This window comes from Scyliorhinus torazame, chromosome 17 (assembly GCF_047496885.1).
Source record: "Scyliorhinus torazame isolate Kashiwa2021f chromosome 17, sScyTor2.1, whole genome shotgun sequence".
NCBI classification, from domain to species: Eukaryota; Metazoa; Chordata; class Chondrichthyes; order Carcharhiniformes; family Scyliorhinidae; genus Scyliorhinus; species Scyliorhinus torazame.
The window spans coordinates 155,290,147-155,308,728 of NC_092723.1; the positions used below are offsets into that span (position 1 = coordinate 155,290,147).

At 45.2% G+C, this 18,582-nt stretch overlaps 1 protein-coding gene across 3 annotated transcripts in view; it reads left to right on the top strand.

Annotated features, from left to right (window-relative positions):
- Positions 1 to 18,582, top strand: part of LOC140394270 (dynein axonemal assembly factor 8) — a 120,220-nt gene that overhangs the window by 12,554 nt on the left and 89,084 nt on the right. For 2 of the 3 annotated variants that reach the window (XM_072481328.1, XM_072481329.1), the window contains exons 6-10: positions 2,477 to 2,663; positions 4,470 to 4,637; positions 8,770 to 8,862; positions 12,109 to 12,495; positions 14,501 to 14,675. In XM_072481328.1, coding sequence (XP_072337429.1) covers positions 2,477 to 2,663; positions 4,470 to 4,637; positions 8,770 to 8,862; positions 12,109 to 12,495; positions 14,501 to 14,675 — 1,010 coding nt within the window. The remainder of the gene's footprint in view (positions 1 to 2,476; positions 2,664 to 4,469; positions 4,638 to 8,769; positions 8,863 to 12,108; positions 12,496 to 14,500; positions 14,676 to 18,582) is intronic. The other variant, XM_072481330.1, reaches the window with a different exon arrangement.

The following is an 18,582-nucleotide window of genomic DNA, read 5'->3' on the forward strand; positions in this document are numbered from 1 at the left end:
AATAGGGCAACACAACGTATACAATGTAACTACATAAGCAACGGCATCGGATGAAGCATACAGGGTGTAGTGTTAATGAGGTCAGTCCATAAGAGGGTCATTTAGGAGTCTGGTAACAGTGGGGAAGAAGCTGTTTTTGAGTCTGTTCTTGTGTGTTCTCAGACTTCTGTATCTCCTGCCCGATGGTAGGCCTTCTTCACCCGGCTGAAGGCAGCCCGCCTCCTCGCCAACTCCACCGTAAAGTCCTGGTATATGCGTATTCCAGCCCACTGCACCACCCGCTTCTGCTTTGCCCAGCACAGGACTTTTTCCTTCATGCTATACCTACGGAAACACACAATTACTCCTCTTGGAGGCTCACTCGCCTTTGGTAAAAGCCTCCACGACCGATGAGCCCGATCCAGTTCATATCGAGAGGGATAATCCACCACGCCCAATAGCTCTGCCAACATCGTGGCAAAATACTCCGTCGGCCTCGGGCCTTCCACCTCTTCGGGCAGACCCACAATCCTCAGATTCTGCCGCCTAGATCTGTTTTCCAGGTCTTCCATTTTGGCTCGCAGACACTTGTTGGTCTTTATCACCTTCCGCATCTCCTTCCCCATCGAGGTGAGTTGATCACTGTGCTGCGATAATGCCTCTTCCACTTCCTTCAGCGTCTCACCTTGTTCCCCCACTTCCGCTGCTGCGCTTGATACCGCCGCCCTCACCGGGGCAATCGCCTCTTCCACCAGCACTTGCAATACTGCCCCCATCTCCTTCTTCATCGCTTCCATGTGCTTTGTGAACTGTTTTTCAAGTTCCACAGCCAGCACCTTGGTCATTTCTTCTGCTGTGAGCAATGCAGCCTCCCCTGGTGCTCCAGCCTCCACTTTCCTTACAGTTCCTGCACTGACTTTTCCACTCACCGGTGGACTTTCATTAACCCCCTTTTCCACGGCCATTTTTTTCCCAAACTTGGACATTTCTCCTCCCTGTGCCTTCTTACAGCTTTTTCAGCCTCCATTGCCCCCGGGACCGGGCGTTAAAACTCAGAAATTTCTATTCCCGAGCGGGAACCCTCCAGTGTGCGACTGCCTCCCGCCCACCATCACCGGAAGTGCCGCGTCACCCTCCAACTTGATGAAGAATTCTATCATATTTTGGTCGCTCATCCCCAAGGGTCTTCCACAACTAGATTGCCAATCATTCCTTTTTCATTACAAAATACCCAGTCTAGGATGGCCTGTTCTCTAGTTGGTTCCTCAACATATTGCTCTTGAAAACCATCCAGTATACACTCCAGGAATTCCTCCTCTACAGTATTGTTACTAATTTGATTTGCCCAGTCAATATACAGATTAAAATCATCATAATAATAATCACTATTAGTGTCACAAGTAGGCTTACATTAACACTGCAATGAAGTGTATTACTGTAAAAATCTCCTAGTCGTCACACTCCGGCGCCTGTTTGGGTTCACTGAGGGAGAATTCAGAATGTCCAATTCACCTAACAAGCACGTCTTTTGGGACTTGTGGGATGAAACCGGAGCACCCGGAGGAAAACACGCAGACATGTAGAAAAACATGCAGACTCCACACAGACAGTGACCAATCTGGGAATTGAACCTAGGTCCCTGGCGCTGTGAAGCAACAGTGCGAACCACTGTGCTACCAGTCACCCATAATTCCAGATGTTCCTTCATCGCAAGCGTCTCTAATTTCCTGTTTAATGCCATTCCCAACATCACTACAATTTGGGGGTCTATATACAATCCCACTAACTTTTTGCCCCTTGGTGTTTCTCAGCTCTACCCATACAGATTCTACATAGTCGGAGCGTATATCCTTCCTCACTATTGCATTAGTTTCCACTTTAACCAGTAATGCAACCCTACTGCCTTTTTCTTTTTGTCTGTGCTTCCTAAATACTGAATACCCTTGGAAGTTCAGTTCCCGTCCCTGGTTACCCTTCAGCCATGTTTCCTTAATCCCAATTATATCATACTTGTTTATGTCTATTTGCATGATTTATTCATCCACTTTATTGCGAATGCTTTGCGCATTAAGGCAAAATACCTTAAGGCTTGTCTTTTTAACATTCCTTCTCCCAATCCCATTATGTTGCACTGTGACCCTGTTTGATTCTGGCCCTTGATTTCTCTGCCAATAATTTTCCTTATTTCCCTTTCTGTCTTTGGTCTTGTCCATGCTTCCTCCTCGTCTGACTCCTTGCATAGGTTCCAATCCCCTGCCATTTTAGTTTAAACCTAACCATTCTAGCAAATACTCTCTCTAGGACATCAGTTCGGTCCTGCCCAGGTCTAGCCTGTCTGGTTTGTAGCGCCCTCAGCTCAAACTGTAAAGAACCATACTCTAATGGAGTTACACCTTAATTAGCTTTTGTACAATACTTGGTTTATTGTGTCAAATTAAATGCAAATTTGCACCGAGTGTAAGCGGATTTCATTGTGTGCTCTCATTTTGCTATATAGCACCTTCTCGTGTTAATAGAGAACAGAGTCTTATGGAACAGCTCACCTCATTGTCTGTAAAGCAGTCAGGAGGAGCTATCACATTGAATAACCAAACCCCAGTGCATGATGGAGAGCGCCAGTCCAACAGGACAAGCTGGACCAGGCTTGATGGAGGCAGTATCAATAACTCCAATTATGTTCTGAGGTACAAAACAAGTTAGTGATTAATAATGTGTTTGTTTAACGTGTTAAAAATATGGGTCTGGATTCTTCGTCGGCGGAATCCTCTATTTAGCCGGCAACGTACTCACGCCCATGGATTTCCCGAGGCATGGGGGTGCCTACAATGGGAAACCCCATTGGCTGGCTGCCAGGACGGAGAATCCCACCAATGGTTTCAGGAAATGTGATTTGAAGTTTAAAATATGCTTTTAATTTTAAATCGGAGAATGGGAATCAGAAGCAAAACTACTTGACAGCCATAGGGCAGCATTGCTGCCTCATGGCGCCAAGGTCCCAGGTTCGATCCTGGCTCTGGGTCACTATCTGTGTGGAGTTTGCACATTCTACCCGTGTTTGCGTGGGTTTCGCCCCCACAACCCAAAGATGTGCAGGGTAGGTGGATTGGCCACGCTAAATTACCCCTTAATTGGAAAAAATGAATTGGGTACGCTAAATTTATTTATTTTTTTAAAACGTACTTGACAACCATGAGGAACTTTGGGTAATATTCTTTTTTGAAAATATTTTTATTGAACTTTTAACCTTTTAAATATTCAACAGAACAAAATAAAACAACGAAAAACCCGAACCCCCATTTCATCCTCCAACACCTCAGTGACTCAAAACAAACACCCCCCATCACCCCCCCCCCCCCCCCCTTAGCAGCTAACAGTAGCCAACATTTGAAGTGTAATATAAACAGACCCCATGTCTTGTTGAACCCCCACTGCACCATCGTACTGCCCCTGCCGGCTCAAACACATGATTACCTCGGATCAACATCAGCTTCAACCCTGCCCCTAACCTAAAGTGCTGCCGAAATTGTCTCCATATCTTCCACCATCGGACATCCCAAGTAACTCTCTGAGGCAAATGGATGCGGCGCTGTTATCAACGCCTGCAACCGTGACCCCTTGCAAAAGCCTGCCTCCATCAACTTTGGGTAATATAAGTATTAAAAATTAATTAATTAAATTCATGGCTAACAATACGTATATCTAATTCAGTGGTTAGGATATGTAAAGAACATTTCAGTAAGTGTCTTACTGTCAATTCATTAATTTTTATATTTAGAGTAGTTGTAAGCAAACAAACACCAATTTGCACACAACAAACTCTCAAAGAGCAAATTAAAGAAATGCCAAATGAATCAGTTATTTTGGATGGAGTTGGTTGATGGCAGAAAATTGCCTAGACACCGAGTGAACCCTCTTCCACATTGAATATTGTCGAGGGATCTTTTATATTCATGATGTTCTGAGAGACCGATTGCATTTCTAGAGTGCCTAATAATTTATCTGATAAACCAGAAGTGTTCTGGGACCAACATTCTCGTGAAATGGGAATAACATCAAAGAAATTGAAATCATTGAATTCCTACAGTAGACAAAGAGGCCATTCTGTCCATCGAGTCAGTACCGACACTTTGAAAGACCACCCTACCTAGGCCCAATCCCCTGCCCTGTAACCCCACCCTAAGGGGCAATTTAGCATGGCCAATCCACCTAACCTACACATATTTGGACTGTGGGAGGAAACTGTAGCACCCAGAGGAAACCCACGCAGACGCGGGGAGAATATGCAAACTCCTCACAGACAGTTACCTGAGGTCAGAATCGAACCCAGGGCCCTAGTGCTGTGATGCAGCAGAGCTAACCACCATGCCGCCCCAAATTCCCAGCCATCATCTCCGATCTGCATAGGAGGTACATTTGTTATTTCAGAATAGAACTTTTTGTTAAGTGATAGGCTCATTAATCTTTTCTGTTTTCTTATTTCATGTTCTCAGTCCTGAAACAAACAGGTGTACCAGGATGAAAGAAAAGCGGACAATGAAAAAGGCTTCTGAACCGGACACTGTTTTCATTGACCTCCGGAACTGGGAGCAAGACGGAAGCACATCACAGACAGGCTGCAAAGACATTAAGGAGAAGCTCACCTGTCTGCAGAATGAAAGGTAATGGATCCAGGGTAACATACCATAATTACGTTTAAGAAAAAGTATTCAGTCTAACAGATTTGTTGAATTGGTTCCCAGGGCAAAAGGGTTCCTACGTTGATTGGCTGCACACTCTGTGAATTCTGAATACTGAAAGATAAGACTTGACTTCTCCACATCTGTACAAATAGTGTGTGACTGGACAGCTTATTTCATAGCAGATGTTTGAGATCTAATCCCTGTCAGTTTTAAAGAGGTAGATCCAGTTTAATTTAGTTGTGCACGGCCTAATTAATCAGTTCCAAATTGATCCTATAAAATGGATTTGTTCTAACAAGACTCAACCATAAGGCAAGACAGGACTCTGAAATAGCAAATAATATGGAAGTTTATTTAAAAAGGAAGGAAAAGGTATACATAGCAATGCACGATTGATCTTTACAGCTGTACTGCGAGAGGACACCTCAGAGGGCAGTGAGGCTATATGGGTAGAGATCAGGAATAAGAAGGGTGCAGTCACAATGTTGGGGGTATACTACAGGCCTCCCAACAGCCAGCGGGAGATAGAGGAGCAGATAGGTAGACAGATTTTGGAAAAGAGTAGAAACAACAGGGTTGTGGTGATGGGAGACTTCAACTTCCCCAATATTGACTGGGACTCACTTAGTGCCAGGGGCTTAGACGGGGCGGAGTTTGTAAGGAGCATCCAGGAGGGCTTCTTAAAACAATATGTAGACAGTCCAACTAGGGAAGGGGCGGTACTGGACCTGGTATTGGGGAATGAGCCCGGCCAGGTGGTAGATGTTTCAGTAGGGGAGCATTTCAGTAACAGTGACCACAATTCAGTAAGTTTTAAAGTACTGGTGGACAAGGATAAGAGTGGTCCGAGGATGAATGTGCTAAATTGGGGGAAGGCTAATTATACCAATATTAGGCGGGAACTGAAGAACATAGATTGGGGGCGGATGTTTGAGGGCAAATCAACATCTGACATGTGGGAGGCTTTCAAGTGGCAGTTGAAAGGAATACAGGACCGGCATGTTCCTGTGAGGAAGAAAGATAAATACGGCAATTTTCAGGAACCTTGGATGACGAGAGATATTGTAGGCCTCGTCAAAAAGAAAAAGGAGGCATTTGTCAGGGCTAAAAGGCTGGGAACAGACGAAGCCTGCGTGGAATATAAGGAAAGTAGGAAGGAACTTAAGCAAGGAGTCAGGAGGTCTAGAAGGGGTCACGAAAAGTCATTGGCAAATAGGGTTAAGGAAAATCCCAAGGCTTTTTACACGTACATAAAAAGCAAGAGGGTAACAAGGGAAAGGGTTGGCCCACTGAAGGATAGGCAAGGGAATCTATGTGTGGAGCCAGAGGAAATGGGCGAGGTACTAAATGAATACTTTGCATCAGTATTCACCAAAGAGAAGGAATTGGTAGATGTTGAGTCTGGAGAAGGGGGTGTAGATAGCCTGGGTCACATTGTGATCCAAAAAGACGAGGTGTTGTGTGTCTTAAAAAATATTACGGTAGATAAGTCCCCAGGGCCTGATGGGATCTACCCCAGAATACTGAAGGAGGCTGGAGAGGAAATTGCTGAGGCCTTGACAGAAATCTTTGGATCCTCGCTGTCTTCAGGGGATGTCCCGGAGGACTGGAGAATAGCCAATGTTGTTCCTCTGTTTAAGAAGGGTAGCAAGGATAATCCCGGGAACTACAGGCCGGTGAGCCTTACTTCAGTGGTAGGGAAATTACTGGAGAGAATTCTTCGAGACAGGATCTACTCCCATTTGGAAGCAAATGGACGTATTAGTGAGAGGCAGCACGGTTTTGTGAAGGGGAGGTCGTGTCTCACTAACTTGATAGAGTTTTTCGAGGAGGTCACTAAGATGATTGATGCAGGTAGGGCAGTAGATGTTGTCTATATGGACTTCAGTAAGGCCTTTGACAAGGTCCCTCATGGTAGACTAGTACAAAAGGTGAAGTCACACGGGATCAGGGGTGAGCTGGCAAGGTGGATACAGAACTGGCTAGGCCATAGAAGGCAGAGAGTAGCAATGGAGGGATGCTTTTCTAATTGGAGGGCTGTGACCAGTGGTGTTCCACAGGGATCAGTGCTGGGACCTTTGCTCTTTGTAGTATATATAAATGATTTGGAGGAAAATGTAACTGGTCTGATTAGTAAGTTTGCAGACGACACAAAGGTTGGTGGAATTGCGGATAGCGATGAGGACTGTCGGAGGATACAGCAGGATTTAGATTGTCTGGAGACTTGGGCGGAGAGATGGCAGATGGAGTTTAATCCGGACAAATGTGAGGTAATGCATTTTGGAAGGTCTAATGCAGGTAGGGAATATACAGTGAATGGTAGAACCCTCAAGAGTATTGAAAGTCAAAGAGATCTAGGAGTACAGGTCCACAGGTCATTGAAAGGGGCAACACAGGTGGAGAAGGTAGTCAAGAAGGCATACGGCATGCTTGCCTTCATTGGCCGGGGCATTGAGTATAAGAATTTGCAAGTCATGTTGCAGCTGTATAGAACCTTAGTTAGGCCACACTTGGAATATAGTGTTCAATTCTGGTCGCCACACTACCAGAAGGATGTGGAGGCTTTAGAGAGGGTGCAGAAGAGATTTACCAGAATGTTGCCTGGTATGGAGGGCATTAGCTATGAGGAGCGGTTGAATAAACTCGGTTTGTTCTCACTGGAACGAAGAAGGTTGAGGGGAGACCTGATAGAGGTATACAAAATTATGAGGGGCATAGACAGAGTGGATAGTCAGAGGCTTTTCCCCAGGGTAGAGGGGTCAATTACTAGGGGGCATAGGTTTAAGGTGAGAGGGGCAAGGTTTAGAGTAGATGTACGAGGCAAGTTTTTTACGCAGAGGGTAGTGGGTGCCTGGAACTCGCTACCGGAGGAGGTGGTGGAAGCAGGGACGATAGGGACATTTAAGGGGCATCTTGACAAATACATGAATAGGATGGGAATAGAAGGATACGGACCCAGGAAGTGTAGAAGATTGTAGTTTAGTCGGGCAGCATGGTCGGCACGGGCTTGGAGGGCCGAAGGGCCTGTTCCTGTGCTGTACATTTCTTTGTTCTTTGTACACCTGCAGTTGGGGCGAGCACCCCAGGTTGAAGTGTAAATGTTCCTCAGGTTCCCTCACTGACAGTGATTTACCACAAATCCTGCCCAGTAACACTGAGTACGACCACGACTATAGTCTGACTTGCAAGCAACAAAATGGTTCTTAAAGCCCTCTTTTAGATCTTGAATTAGCCTTGCCTCATCTCAAATCAATTCTATTGTAATTATTCAATTGGTCATTGTTGTTACTGACTTAATTTTGACAGGTTTAGCCATTTACGTACATTGGAGAAGAACAATGGGATATTTCATGATCTTTTATCTGAGTATGGAGAAGTCTCCATTCATTCTCTTCTACCGTGATAAACAAAGAGGTGAAAGGTTATCGGGGATAGGCAGAAATTGGAGTTGCGATTGATCAGCTATTATACAGTAATTAATTAATGCATGTGAATGACTATAAAGTACAGAATACAAAATTACTTCTATGGCCCAATATTAGTACAAAATGATGTTTTGGCCTTGTTAGCTTACTACAGTGAGTATGATGTAAAAACTTCCCTATAATGGTCCAGTTAAACTAAAATACTGTCCAGGCCTGCTTCCAGCTTATTTAAATGGTTAACAAGCATGAGTTTCCCTCACGGCTTAGCAGCATTGAGAAAATTGTCATTTCTTTCCAAAGTGTCCGCATTTTAACTGAAATAATGATAGATTATCCAACACTCACAAAGGGAAGTAGAATTTTCAGGAATGTGATTTCCTGAACTACTCTTCACCTGAGTACTCTTGAGAGTTCTGGATTGCAAAACCCACCCAAACTAAAGGAAGCTTTTCCGAGCTGAAGTCATAACTTAATCGCCTCAGTGTGCAACTTCAAGCTGCGAGTCTATCTGTGTCCTACTGGGTTCCTGTAGGATTTACTGGGTTCACGAGCCCTCATTACCATGGCGGCAAGTTTCATCATTACCTGAGGTCTTGCTGCTACCAGGAATCCCCACCAGCTGGCAGTGGGTATGAGAGTAAATCCTTATCTTTATTTCTTGTTCCTGTACCTGTTATTTTACACAGCTCCACAGAATCATCCTTTGACGAAGATAGCCAGAGCAGCGTGTCAGCCCATGATAATGACCGAGAACAGAAAGAGCCCAAGAGTGACTCAGGGTGAGGAAAGGTTAATCATTTAAGTGAGAGAATGAAACTCATGCTATTTGAATGCATAATTAGAAAGCTCTCACAATTTGAAGTATGTTCATTGGTGTGAATGAACTGTCACCAAGACGTGGGACTAAGATTACATCATGTGCCACAGATTGATAATGATATCCAAGTGAGTTACAGCACAATGATGCTTCCTGTTAAATTTTCTTCCTGAATAATAATAATGATCTTTATTAGTGTCACAAGTAGGCTTACTTAACACTTCAATTAAGTTACTGTGAAAATCCCCTAGTTGCCACACTCCGGCGCCTGTTCGGGTACACTGAGGGAGAATTCAGAATGTCCATTTCACCCAACAAGCTTCTTTCAGGACGCGTGGGAGTAAAGCCGGAGCACCCGGAGGAAACCCACGCAGACATGGGGAGAACGCGCAGACTCCGCACCAACAGTGACCCAAGCCGGAAATCAAACTCGGGTCCCTGGTGCTGTGAAACAACAGTGCTAACCACTGCGCTACTGTGCAACTGAAATATGCACCATTTTGTACTGAAATTTAAGAAACTGTTCAACTTTCACAGAGACCCACTCGCGAGCCGTTGGCCATCGCACTAAGAAGTTTGGGGGTATGGAAAGGAATAGTGCGGGGGGGAATAGAGCATAGAGTGTCCTTATATGCCGATGACTTGCTGTTATACGTGTCGGAACCGAGTGTGTCGATAGGGGGAATATTGGAGCTTCTTCGAGTGTTTGGGTCTTTCTCGGGGTACAAACTAAATGTAGACAAGAGTGAGTATTTTGTGGTGTCTCGGCCGGGAGTGGGGGCAGGGGTGGGGGGGGCTGCCATTCCGTAGGGCAGGGACTCACTTTAGGTACCTGGGGGTGCAGGTTGCCCGGGAGTGGGGGCGGGGGGCTCCGCAGGTACAACATTTTTAGTTTGGTGGGGAGAGTGAAAGCTGATCTGGCAAGGTGGGATGGTCTCCCTCTGTCACTGGCGGGTCGGGTACAGGCGGTTAAAATGAACGCGTTGCCGCGATTTCTGTTTATTTTTCAATGCCTACCGATTTTCATTCCAAAGGCTTTTTTCAGAGAGATTGAGGGAAGGATTACTTCGTTCATATGGGGAGGGAAGGTGGTCAGAGTTAGAAAGGTGCTGCTACAGAGGGGAAGGCAGGCCAGGGGGTTTAGGTCTTCCGAATCTGATGTATTACTACTGGGCGGCGAATGTGGAGAAGGTGCGGAGCTGGGTCAGAGGGGTTGATTCCCAGTGGGTCAGAATGGAGGAGAGTTAGGCAGCACAGTGGCGCAGTGGGTTAGCACTGCGGCCTCACGGCGCTGAGGTCCCAGGTTTGATCCCGGCTCTGGGTCACTGTCCGTGTGGAGTTTGCACATTCTCCCCATGTTTGCGTGGGTTTCGCCCCCACAACCCAAAAATGTGCAAGCTAGGTGGATTGGCCACGCTAAATTGCCCATCAATTGGATAAAATGAATTGGGTACCCTAAATTTAAAAAAAAAGAACGGAGGAGAGTTTATGCAGGGGGTCGGGATTGAAAGCACCAGCAACAGTACCGCTCCTAATAGCCCTGGGGAAATATTCAGGGAGTCCGGTAATAATAGCTTCATTGAGAATGAAGCTATTAATACCGGGTTGGGGGCAGGGTCAAGGGAAATGCCGATTCGGGGGAACCACAGATTTGAGCCAGGGAGGTGGGATGGAAATTTTCGGAAATGGGAGGAGAAGGGGATTAAGACACTGAAAGATTTGTTTCTTAGGGGTCGGTTTGCAGGATCGAAGGAGCTGGAAGCGAAGTATGGGCTGGAGCAGGAGGAAATGTTTAGATAAATGCAGGTTCGAGATTTTGCCAGAAAGGAGATACAGAGCTTTCCGGTGGAGCCGGCCTCCACATTGCTGGAGGAGGTGCTGACGACAGGGGGACTGGAGAAAGGGGTAGTGTCGGCGGTTTACGGAGCTATTTTGGAAGAGGAGAAGGCACCACTGGAAGGGATCAAAGCAAAGTGGGAGGAAGAGTTGGGAGAGGATATTGAGGAGGGGTTCTGGTGTGAGGTGCTCCGGAGAGTGAATGCCTCTACCTCGTGCGCAAGGTTGGGGTTGATACAGCTGAAGGTGGTATACAGAGTACACCTCATGAGGGCAAGGATGAGCCAATTCTTTGAAGGAGTAGAAGATGTGTGTGAAAGTTGCGGGGCGGGGGTGGGGGCTAATCACGTTCATATGTTTTGGTCCTGTCCAAAGCTAGAGGATTACTGGAAAGAGGTTTTTAGGGTAATTTCTCAAGTGGTGCACGTGAAACTGGACCTGGGCCCCCCAGGCCATATTTGGGGTGTCGGACCAGCCAGGGTTGGAAACGGTTTCGGAGGCAGATGTTGTAGCCTTCGCCTCGTTGATCGCCCGAAGGCGGATCCTGATGAGTTGAAGAGCAACCTCCACCCTGTGCCCTGGTGTGGCGGGGGGACCTGTTGGAATTCTTGACTCTTGAGAAGGTTAAGTTTGAACTGAGGGGAAGGATGGAGGGGTTCTACAATTCATGGGCATTATTCATTATGCACTTTCAGGAACTGGATAACATTGAACATTAGTTGGGGCGTGTGTGGGAGGGTTGGGGGGAGGGGGGCTGTGTGTGTTAATGGCGACTATGGGTGATCACTCATTCCTTTTTGTTATTTGTTTGTGTGAACATGCAGGCTAATGTTTGGGGTTTGATGGGAGGATGGGATTGTTGTTATTGATATGGGGATTGACATATTTGTTACTGATTATTGTTGGTGGGTGTAGATTTGGGAGAAAATGTGAAAAAGGAGGAGAATAAAAATTTTGTTTTAAACTTTCACAGAGACCAACATATACTGGTTACCATAGGGGCTTTACGGATGAATATACAATACTAGTAGGGAGCCTCAACTGCCAGTTCACATACTGGGAGAATTGGGTACACCTGCACCAGGTGGAATCAAGCACACTTTTCTTATTTATTCATGTGATGTGAGCATGTGTGATGTCATGGCCAGCATTTATTGCCCATCCCTAAGTGTCCTTGAGTTGGCAGTGGTAAGCTATCTACAGCTGTGAGACTTGCTAGGCCATTTGAGAGGGCTGTTAATAGTTAGCCATTCGTCCAGACCTCTGGATTACAGTTTCACTAATGTTATGCTCCCCACTTGCAGAATTATGAGCCTAATACATATGATTTTAATGTCAGTCTTTCACCTGAATCTATTTTTTTCTCTACCAGCTACGGCAACTGCACTGGTAAAAGCAAGTTACTGAAGCAACTGCGAAAAGCCTCTGTCAAGTCCACAAAAATGCCATACAGCGATTCTAAACATATAGTTGGACAGACAGGAGCAACTGATGATGCGGCCAAACAAACCCAGATGAAGAGAAGGAAAGCAAGAAGTGAAAGCAGGAAGTCTGTTGGTGAGCAGCTTGGGGTGTCTGTAGTTCCAGACTCCAACACAGAGAGACGAGCCCGAGAGGCGCTCAGTTCACCCAGTGACCAACTCATCTTCGCATCTGCTCCCACACTGAAAAACTGTACTTCAAAAGTCACAATACCAGCTGTTAGACAGAGTGAGCCAACACTGCCTGGGAGTGAGCAATATCCTGCAAATATAAACCGGTAAGGAAGGGAATATGCGTGAAACGGGGAAAGTTCATAGTTGCTTTAACAGATATCAATCTGTTCTTCAAAACAAAAGCAATATACTGCAAATCCTGAAAATCTGAAACAAAACTGAAAATGCTGGAAATACTCAGCAGGTCGGGTAGCATCTATGGAAAGAGAAACCGAGGTAAACTTCCAGGAAGGTGACCTTTTATTGGAATTCAATCTTGTTTCTGCTTTAATCTCCACTGGTTTCCTTTCTCTTCTGATTTTTCTTTCACTCTCTCTGTCGCTCTGGGATTTGTCACTCCAGTTACAGAGGAGCTATTTGCCTTTGCTTGGGTCAGTGATTCTCCAGACCAACTATGATCCACATTGGCTGACGGTTTCTCAACACACCAAATTTCTAATTTCATCCTTAACTTTAAATCTTTTCACAGCCTCACCTTTGCCAATCTCTAACATTCACCAGTGACAACATATTATGCGATGGAGAAAAGCACGATTCTAACTATGTGCAAACTTTCCATTTCTTAGATCCTATCCTCCATAGTTCTTTCGCCCATTTAGGCTCCACATTCTGGAATTCTCTCCCTCAGCCTCTCTATCTCCCAACCTTCCTCTCCTCCTTTGAGATCTTCTTTGAAAACCACCTCTTTGGCCAAATGTCTGGTCACCCCTCCTAATTTCTCTCGCTAATCTGTGAAGTGCCTTTGACATTATTCCATGCAAAAGGTGCAGTATAATTGCAAGTCATTATGGTTGTACTTAGCATCAAATCAGTAACCTCCTCAGTGACCTGTTGGTGTTCAGGTCAGTGGCTTATAACAATCCTTTGGTATCTCAGTCAACAGGCCACTCTTCTGTGAGCCTGGAAAGTAACTGATGGTTTGGCTGAACATCACAACAGAGCTTGTGTCCTCATCCCACAAACGAGGGAGTAACAGGTAGACATAGGTTCATTTTTGGTGCTCTTTTTACCTCCATGTATATTCTCCGCAAGAGAATTAAGTCCTGACACAGATGAATAGGGAGCGATCACATCGCCACTCAGTATGTGAACTTTTAAAAGGGCAAGTGACTAACAATATGTATCCATGATAATTTATGGAGACAGAATTGTCAAAGAATAAAACGCCTACATTTATGACAAGCAATCTAACATTCTAGTCAATGGACTAGCAAGTTTAATTCCTGATGGGAACTCCTTAACCCTTGTGATGAGGGTAAACTACTGTTAATGAGTAAATTGTATGTAATTATTTTGTTCCGTTATAAAGTATTTTGATTTAGAACATAACATAAGAAATAGGAGCAGAAGTAGACCATATGGCCTCACAAGCCTGCTCCCCATTCATTGAAATCTTTAGCCTCAATTCCACTTTCCCATCTGCTCCCCATATCTCTTGATTCACTGAGAGACCAAATATCTGTCTATCTCAGCCTTAAATATATTCAACAATGGAGAATCCACATTCCTCTGGGGTACAGAATTGCAACGGTTCACAAGTTGTTAGGTGAATAAATTTCTCCTCATCTCAGTCCTAAATTATCAGCCTCTCATCCTGAGGCTGTGCCTCATGTTCTATTTCCTCAGCCAGGGGGAACAATCTCTCAGTGTCCAACAAGTTCTTTCACAACCTAGTGTGTTTCAATGAGAACACTTATTCTTTTAGACATCAGAGAGTATAGGTCCAATTTACTCAGCCTCTGATCCTCGGAACCAATTTAATGAACCTTCACAGTACTGCTTCCAATGCAAGTGTGTCCATCTGTAGCTGTGGAGACCAAGACTGCACACACTACTCTTGGCGTGGTCTTAACAAACTCTTATTCTTGTTCTCCAGCCCCCTTGCAGCGAAGGCAACCATGCTATTTCCCATCCTAATTCTTTGCTGTACTTGAATACTGGCTTTCTTAATGTTAAGGGCACACCAAGACCTTCTGAACATCAACATTTAAAAGCTTTGCACCTCGTAAAAAATATTCTGCTTTTCCATTCTATTTAATTTTGAAACAGTAATCCATGTCGTAGTCGGAATCTGGAGCCAAACGACCAAAGGCAGAGAGAGCACTTGAGGAAGGAGCAGCAGAGCCGACAGCGGCTGCACAGGCAGCTGGACAGCCTGAAGCCCCTGAGGTCTGTGACAGAAAAGCAGCGTGTCGCAGAGGGAACACCACTCCTCTTCCACACGGTTAGTGTGAGCAGCACAGCACGCAGGCAATGCCAATCCTCTCCCACACGGTTACTGTGAGCAATGTGACATTGTAGGAACTCCACTCCTCTTTCACACAGTTAGTATCAGCAATGTGGTATAGGAGGAACTCCACTCCTCTTTCACACAGTCAATATCAGCAATGTGGTATAGGAGGAACTCCACTCCTCTTTCACACAGTCAGTATCAGCAATGTGGTATAGAGGGAACTCAGTCCTCTTTCACGCAGTCAGTATCAGCAATGTGGTATAGGAGGAACTTCACTCCTCTTTCACACAGTCAGTATCAGCAATGTGGTATAGAGCGAATTCTACTCCTCTTTCACACATTTAGTATCGGCAATGTGGTATAGACGGAACTCCACTCCTCTTTCACACAGTTAGTATCAGCAATGTGGTATAGAGGGAACTCCACTCCTCTTTCAGACAGTCAGCATCAGCAATGTGGTATAGGGGGATCTCCACTCCTGTTTCACACAGTTAGTTTCAGTAATGTGGTTTGGGGGAACTCCACTCCTCTTTCACACAGTTAGTATCGGCAATGTGGTATAGGAGGAACTCCACTCCTCTTTCACACAGTTAGTATCAGCAATGTGGTACAGAGGGAACTCACTCCTCTTTAACACAGTTAGTATCAGCAATGTGGTATAGACGGAACTCCACTCCTCTTTCACACAGTTAGTATCAGCAATGTGGTATAGAGGGAACTCCACTCCTCTTTCAGACAGTCAGCATCAGCAATGTGGTATAGGGGGATCTCCACTCCTGTTTCACACAGTTAGTATCAGCAATGTGGTATAGGGGGAACTCCACTCCTCTTTCACACAGTTAGTATCAGCAATGTGGTATAGGAGGAACTCCACTCCTGTTTCACACAGTTAGTATCAGCAATGTGGTATAGGAGGAACTCCACTCCTCTTTCACACAGTCAGTATCAGCAATGTGGTATAGGAGGAGCTCCACTCTTCTTTCACACAGTTAGTATCAGCAAAGTGGTAGAGGAGGAACTCCACTCCTCTTTCACACAGTTAGTATCAGCAATGTGGTATAGGAGGAACTCACTCCTCTTTAACACAGTTAGTATCAGCAATGTAGTATAGAGGGAACTCACTCCTCTTTAACACAGTCAGTATCAGCAATGTGGTACAGATGGAACTCACTCCTCTTTCACACAGTTAGTATCAGCAATGTGGTATAGAGGGAACTTCACTCCTCTTTCACACAGTTAGTATCAGCAATGTGGTATAGGAGGAACTCCACTCCTCTTTCACACAGATAGTATCAGCAACGTGGTACAGGAGGATCTCCATTCGTCTTTCATACAGTTAGTATCAACAATGTGGTATAGAGGGACCTATTTCATACAGTTAATATCAGCAATGTGATATAGGAGGAACTTCACTCTTTCACACAGTCAGTATCAGCAATGTGGGAAAGAGGGAACTCCACTCCTCTTTCAGACAGTCAGCATCAGCAATGTGGTATAGGGGGATCTCCACTCCTCTTTCACACAGTCAGTATCAGCAATGTGGTATAGAGGGAACTCCACTCCTCTTTCACACAGTTAGTATCAGCAATGTGGTATAGAGGGAACTCCACTCCTCTTTCAGACAGTCAGCATCAGCAATGTGGTATAGGGGGATCTCCACTCCTGTTTCACACAGTTAGTTTCAGCAATGTGGTTTGGGGGAACTCCACTCCTCTTTCACACAGTTAGTATCGGCAATGTGGTATAGGAGGAACTCCACTCCTCTTTCACACAGTTAGTATCAGCAATGTGGTACATAGGGAACTCACTCCTCTTTAACACAGTTAGTATCAGCAATGTGGTATAGACGGAACTCCACTCCTCTTTCACACAGTTAGTATCAGCAATGTGGTATAGAGGGAACTCCACTCCTCTTTCAGACAGTCAGCATCAGCAATGTGGTATAGGGGGATCTCCACTCCTGTTTCACACAGTTAGTTTCAGCAATGTGGTTTGGGGGAACTCCACTCCTCTTTCACACAGTTAGTATCGGCAATGTGGTATAGGAGGAACTCCACTCCTCTTTCACACAGTTAGTATCAGCAATGTGGTATAGAGGGAACTCCACTCCTCTTTCAGACAGTCAGCATCAGCAATGTGGTATAGGGGGATCTCCACTCCTGTTTCACACAGTTAGTTTCAGCAATGTGGTTTGGGGGAACTCCACTCCTCTTTCACACAGTTAGTATCGGCAATGTGGTATAGGAGGAACTCCACTCCTCTCTCACACAGTTAGTATCAGCAATGTGGTACATAGGGAACTCACTCCTCTTTAACACAGTTAGTATCAGCAATGTGGTATAGACGGAACTCCACTCCTCTTTCACACAGTTAGTATCAGCAATGTGGTATAGAGGGAACTCCACTCCTCTTTCAGACAGTCAGCATCAGCAATGTGGTATAGGGGGATCTCCACTCCTGTTTCACACAGTTAATATCAGCAATGTGGTATAGGGGGAACTCCACTCCTCTTTCACACAGTTAGTATCAGCAATGTGGTATAGGAAGAACTCCACTCCTGTTTCACACAGTTAGTATCAGCAATGTGGTATAGGAGGAACTCCACTCCTCTTTCACACAGTCAGTATCAGCAATGTGGTATAGGAGGAGCTCCACTCCTCTTTCACACAGTTAGTATCAGCAAAGTGGTAGAGGAGGAACTCCACTCCTCTTTCACACAGTTAGTATCAGCAATGTGGTACAGGAGGAACTCACTCCTCTTTAACACAGTTAGTATCAGCAATGTAGTATAGAGGGAACTCACTCCTCTTTAACACAGTCAGTATCAGCAATGTGGTACAGATGGAACTCACTCCTCTTTCACACAGTTAGTATCAGCAATGTGGTATAGAGGGAACTTCACTCCTCTTTCACACAGTTAGTATCAGCAATGTGGTATAGGAGGAACTCCACTCCTCTTTCACACAGATAGTATCAGCAACGTGGTACAGGAGGATCTCCGTTCGTCTTTCATACAGTTAGTATCAACAATGTGGTATAGAGGGACCTATTTCATACAGTTAATATCAGCAATGTGATATAGGAGGAACTTCACTCCTCTTTCACACAGTCAGTATCAGCAATGTGGGAAAGAGGGAACTCCACTTCCCTTTCACACAGTTAGTATCAGCAATGTGGTATAGGGGGAACATTACTCCACTTTCACACTGTTAGTTTCAGCAATGTGGTATAGGAGGAACTCCACTCCTCTTTCACACAGTTAGTATCAGCAATGTGGTATAGGAGAAACTCCACTCCTCTTTCACACAGTCAATATCAGCATTGTGGTATAGAGGGAACTCACTCCTCTTTCACGCAGTCAGTATCAGCAATGTGGTATAGGAGGAACTTCACTCCTCTTTCACACAGTTATTAACAGCAATGTGGTACAGAGGGAACTCACTCCTCTTTCACACAGTCAGTATCAGCAATGTGGTATAGAGCGAATTCTACTCCTCTTTCACACATTTAGTATCGGCAATGTGGTATAGACGGAACTCCACTCCTCTTTCACACAGTCAGCATCAGCAATGTGGTATAGGGGGATCTCCACTCCTGTTTCACAGTTAGTTTCAGCAATGTGGTTTGGGGGAACTCCACTCCTCTTTCACACAGTTAGTATCGGCAATGTGGTATAGGAGGAACTCCACTCCTCTTTCACACAGTTAGTATCAGCAATGTGGTATAGGAGGAACTCCACTCCTCTTTCACACAGTTAGTATCAGCAATGTGGTACAGAGGGAACTCACTCCTCTTTAACACAGTTAGTATCAGCAATGTGGTATAGGAGGAACACCACTCCTCTTTCACACAGTTAGTATCAGCAATGTGGTATAGGGGGAACTCCACTCCTGTTTCA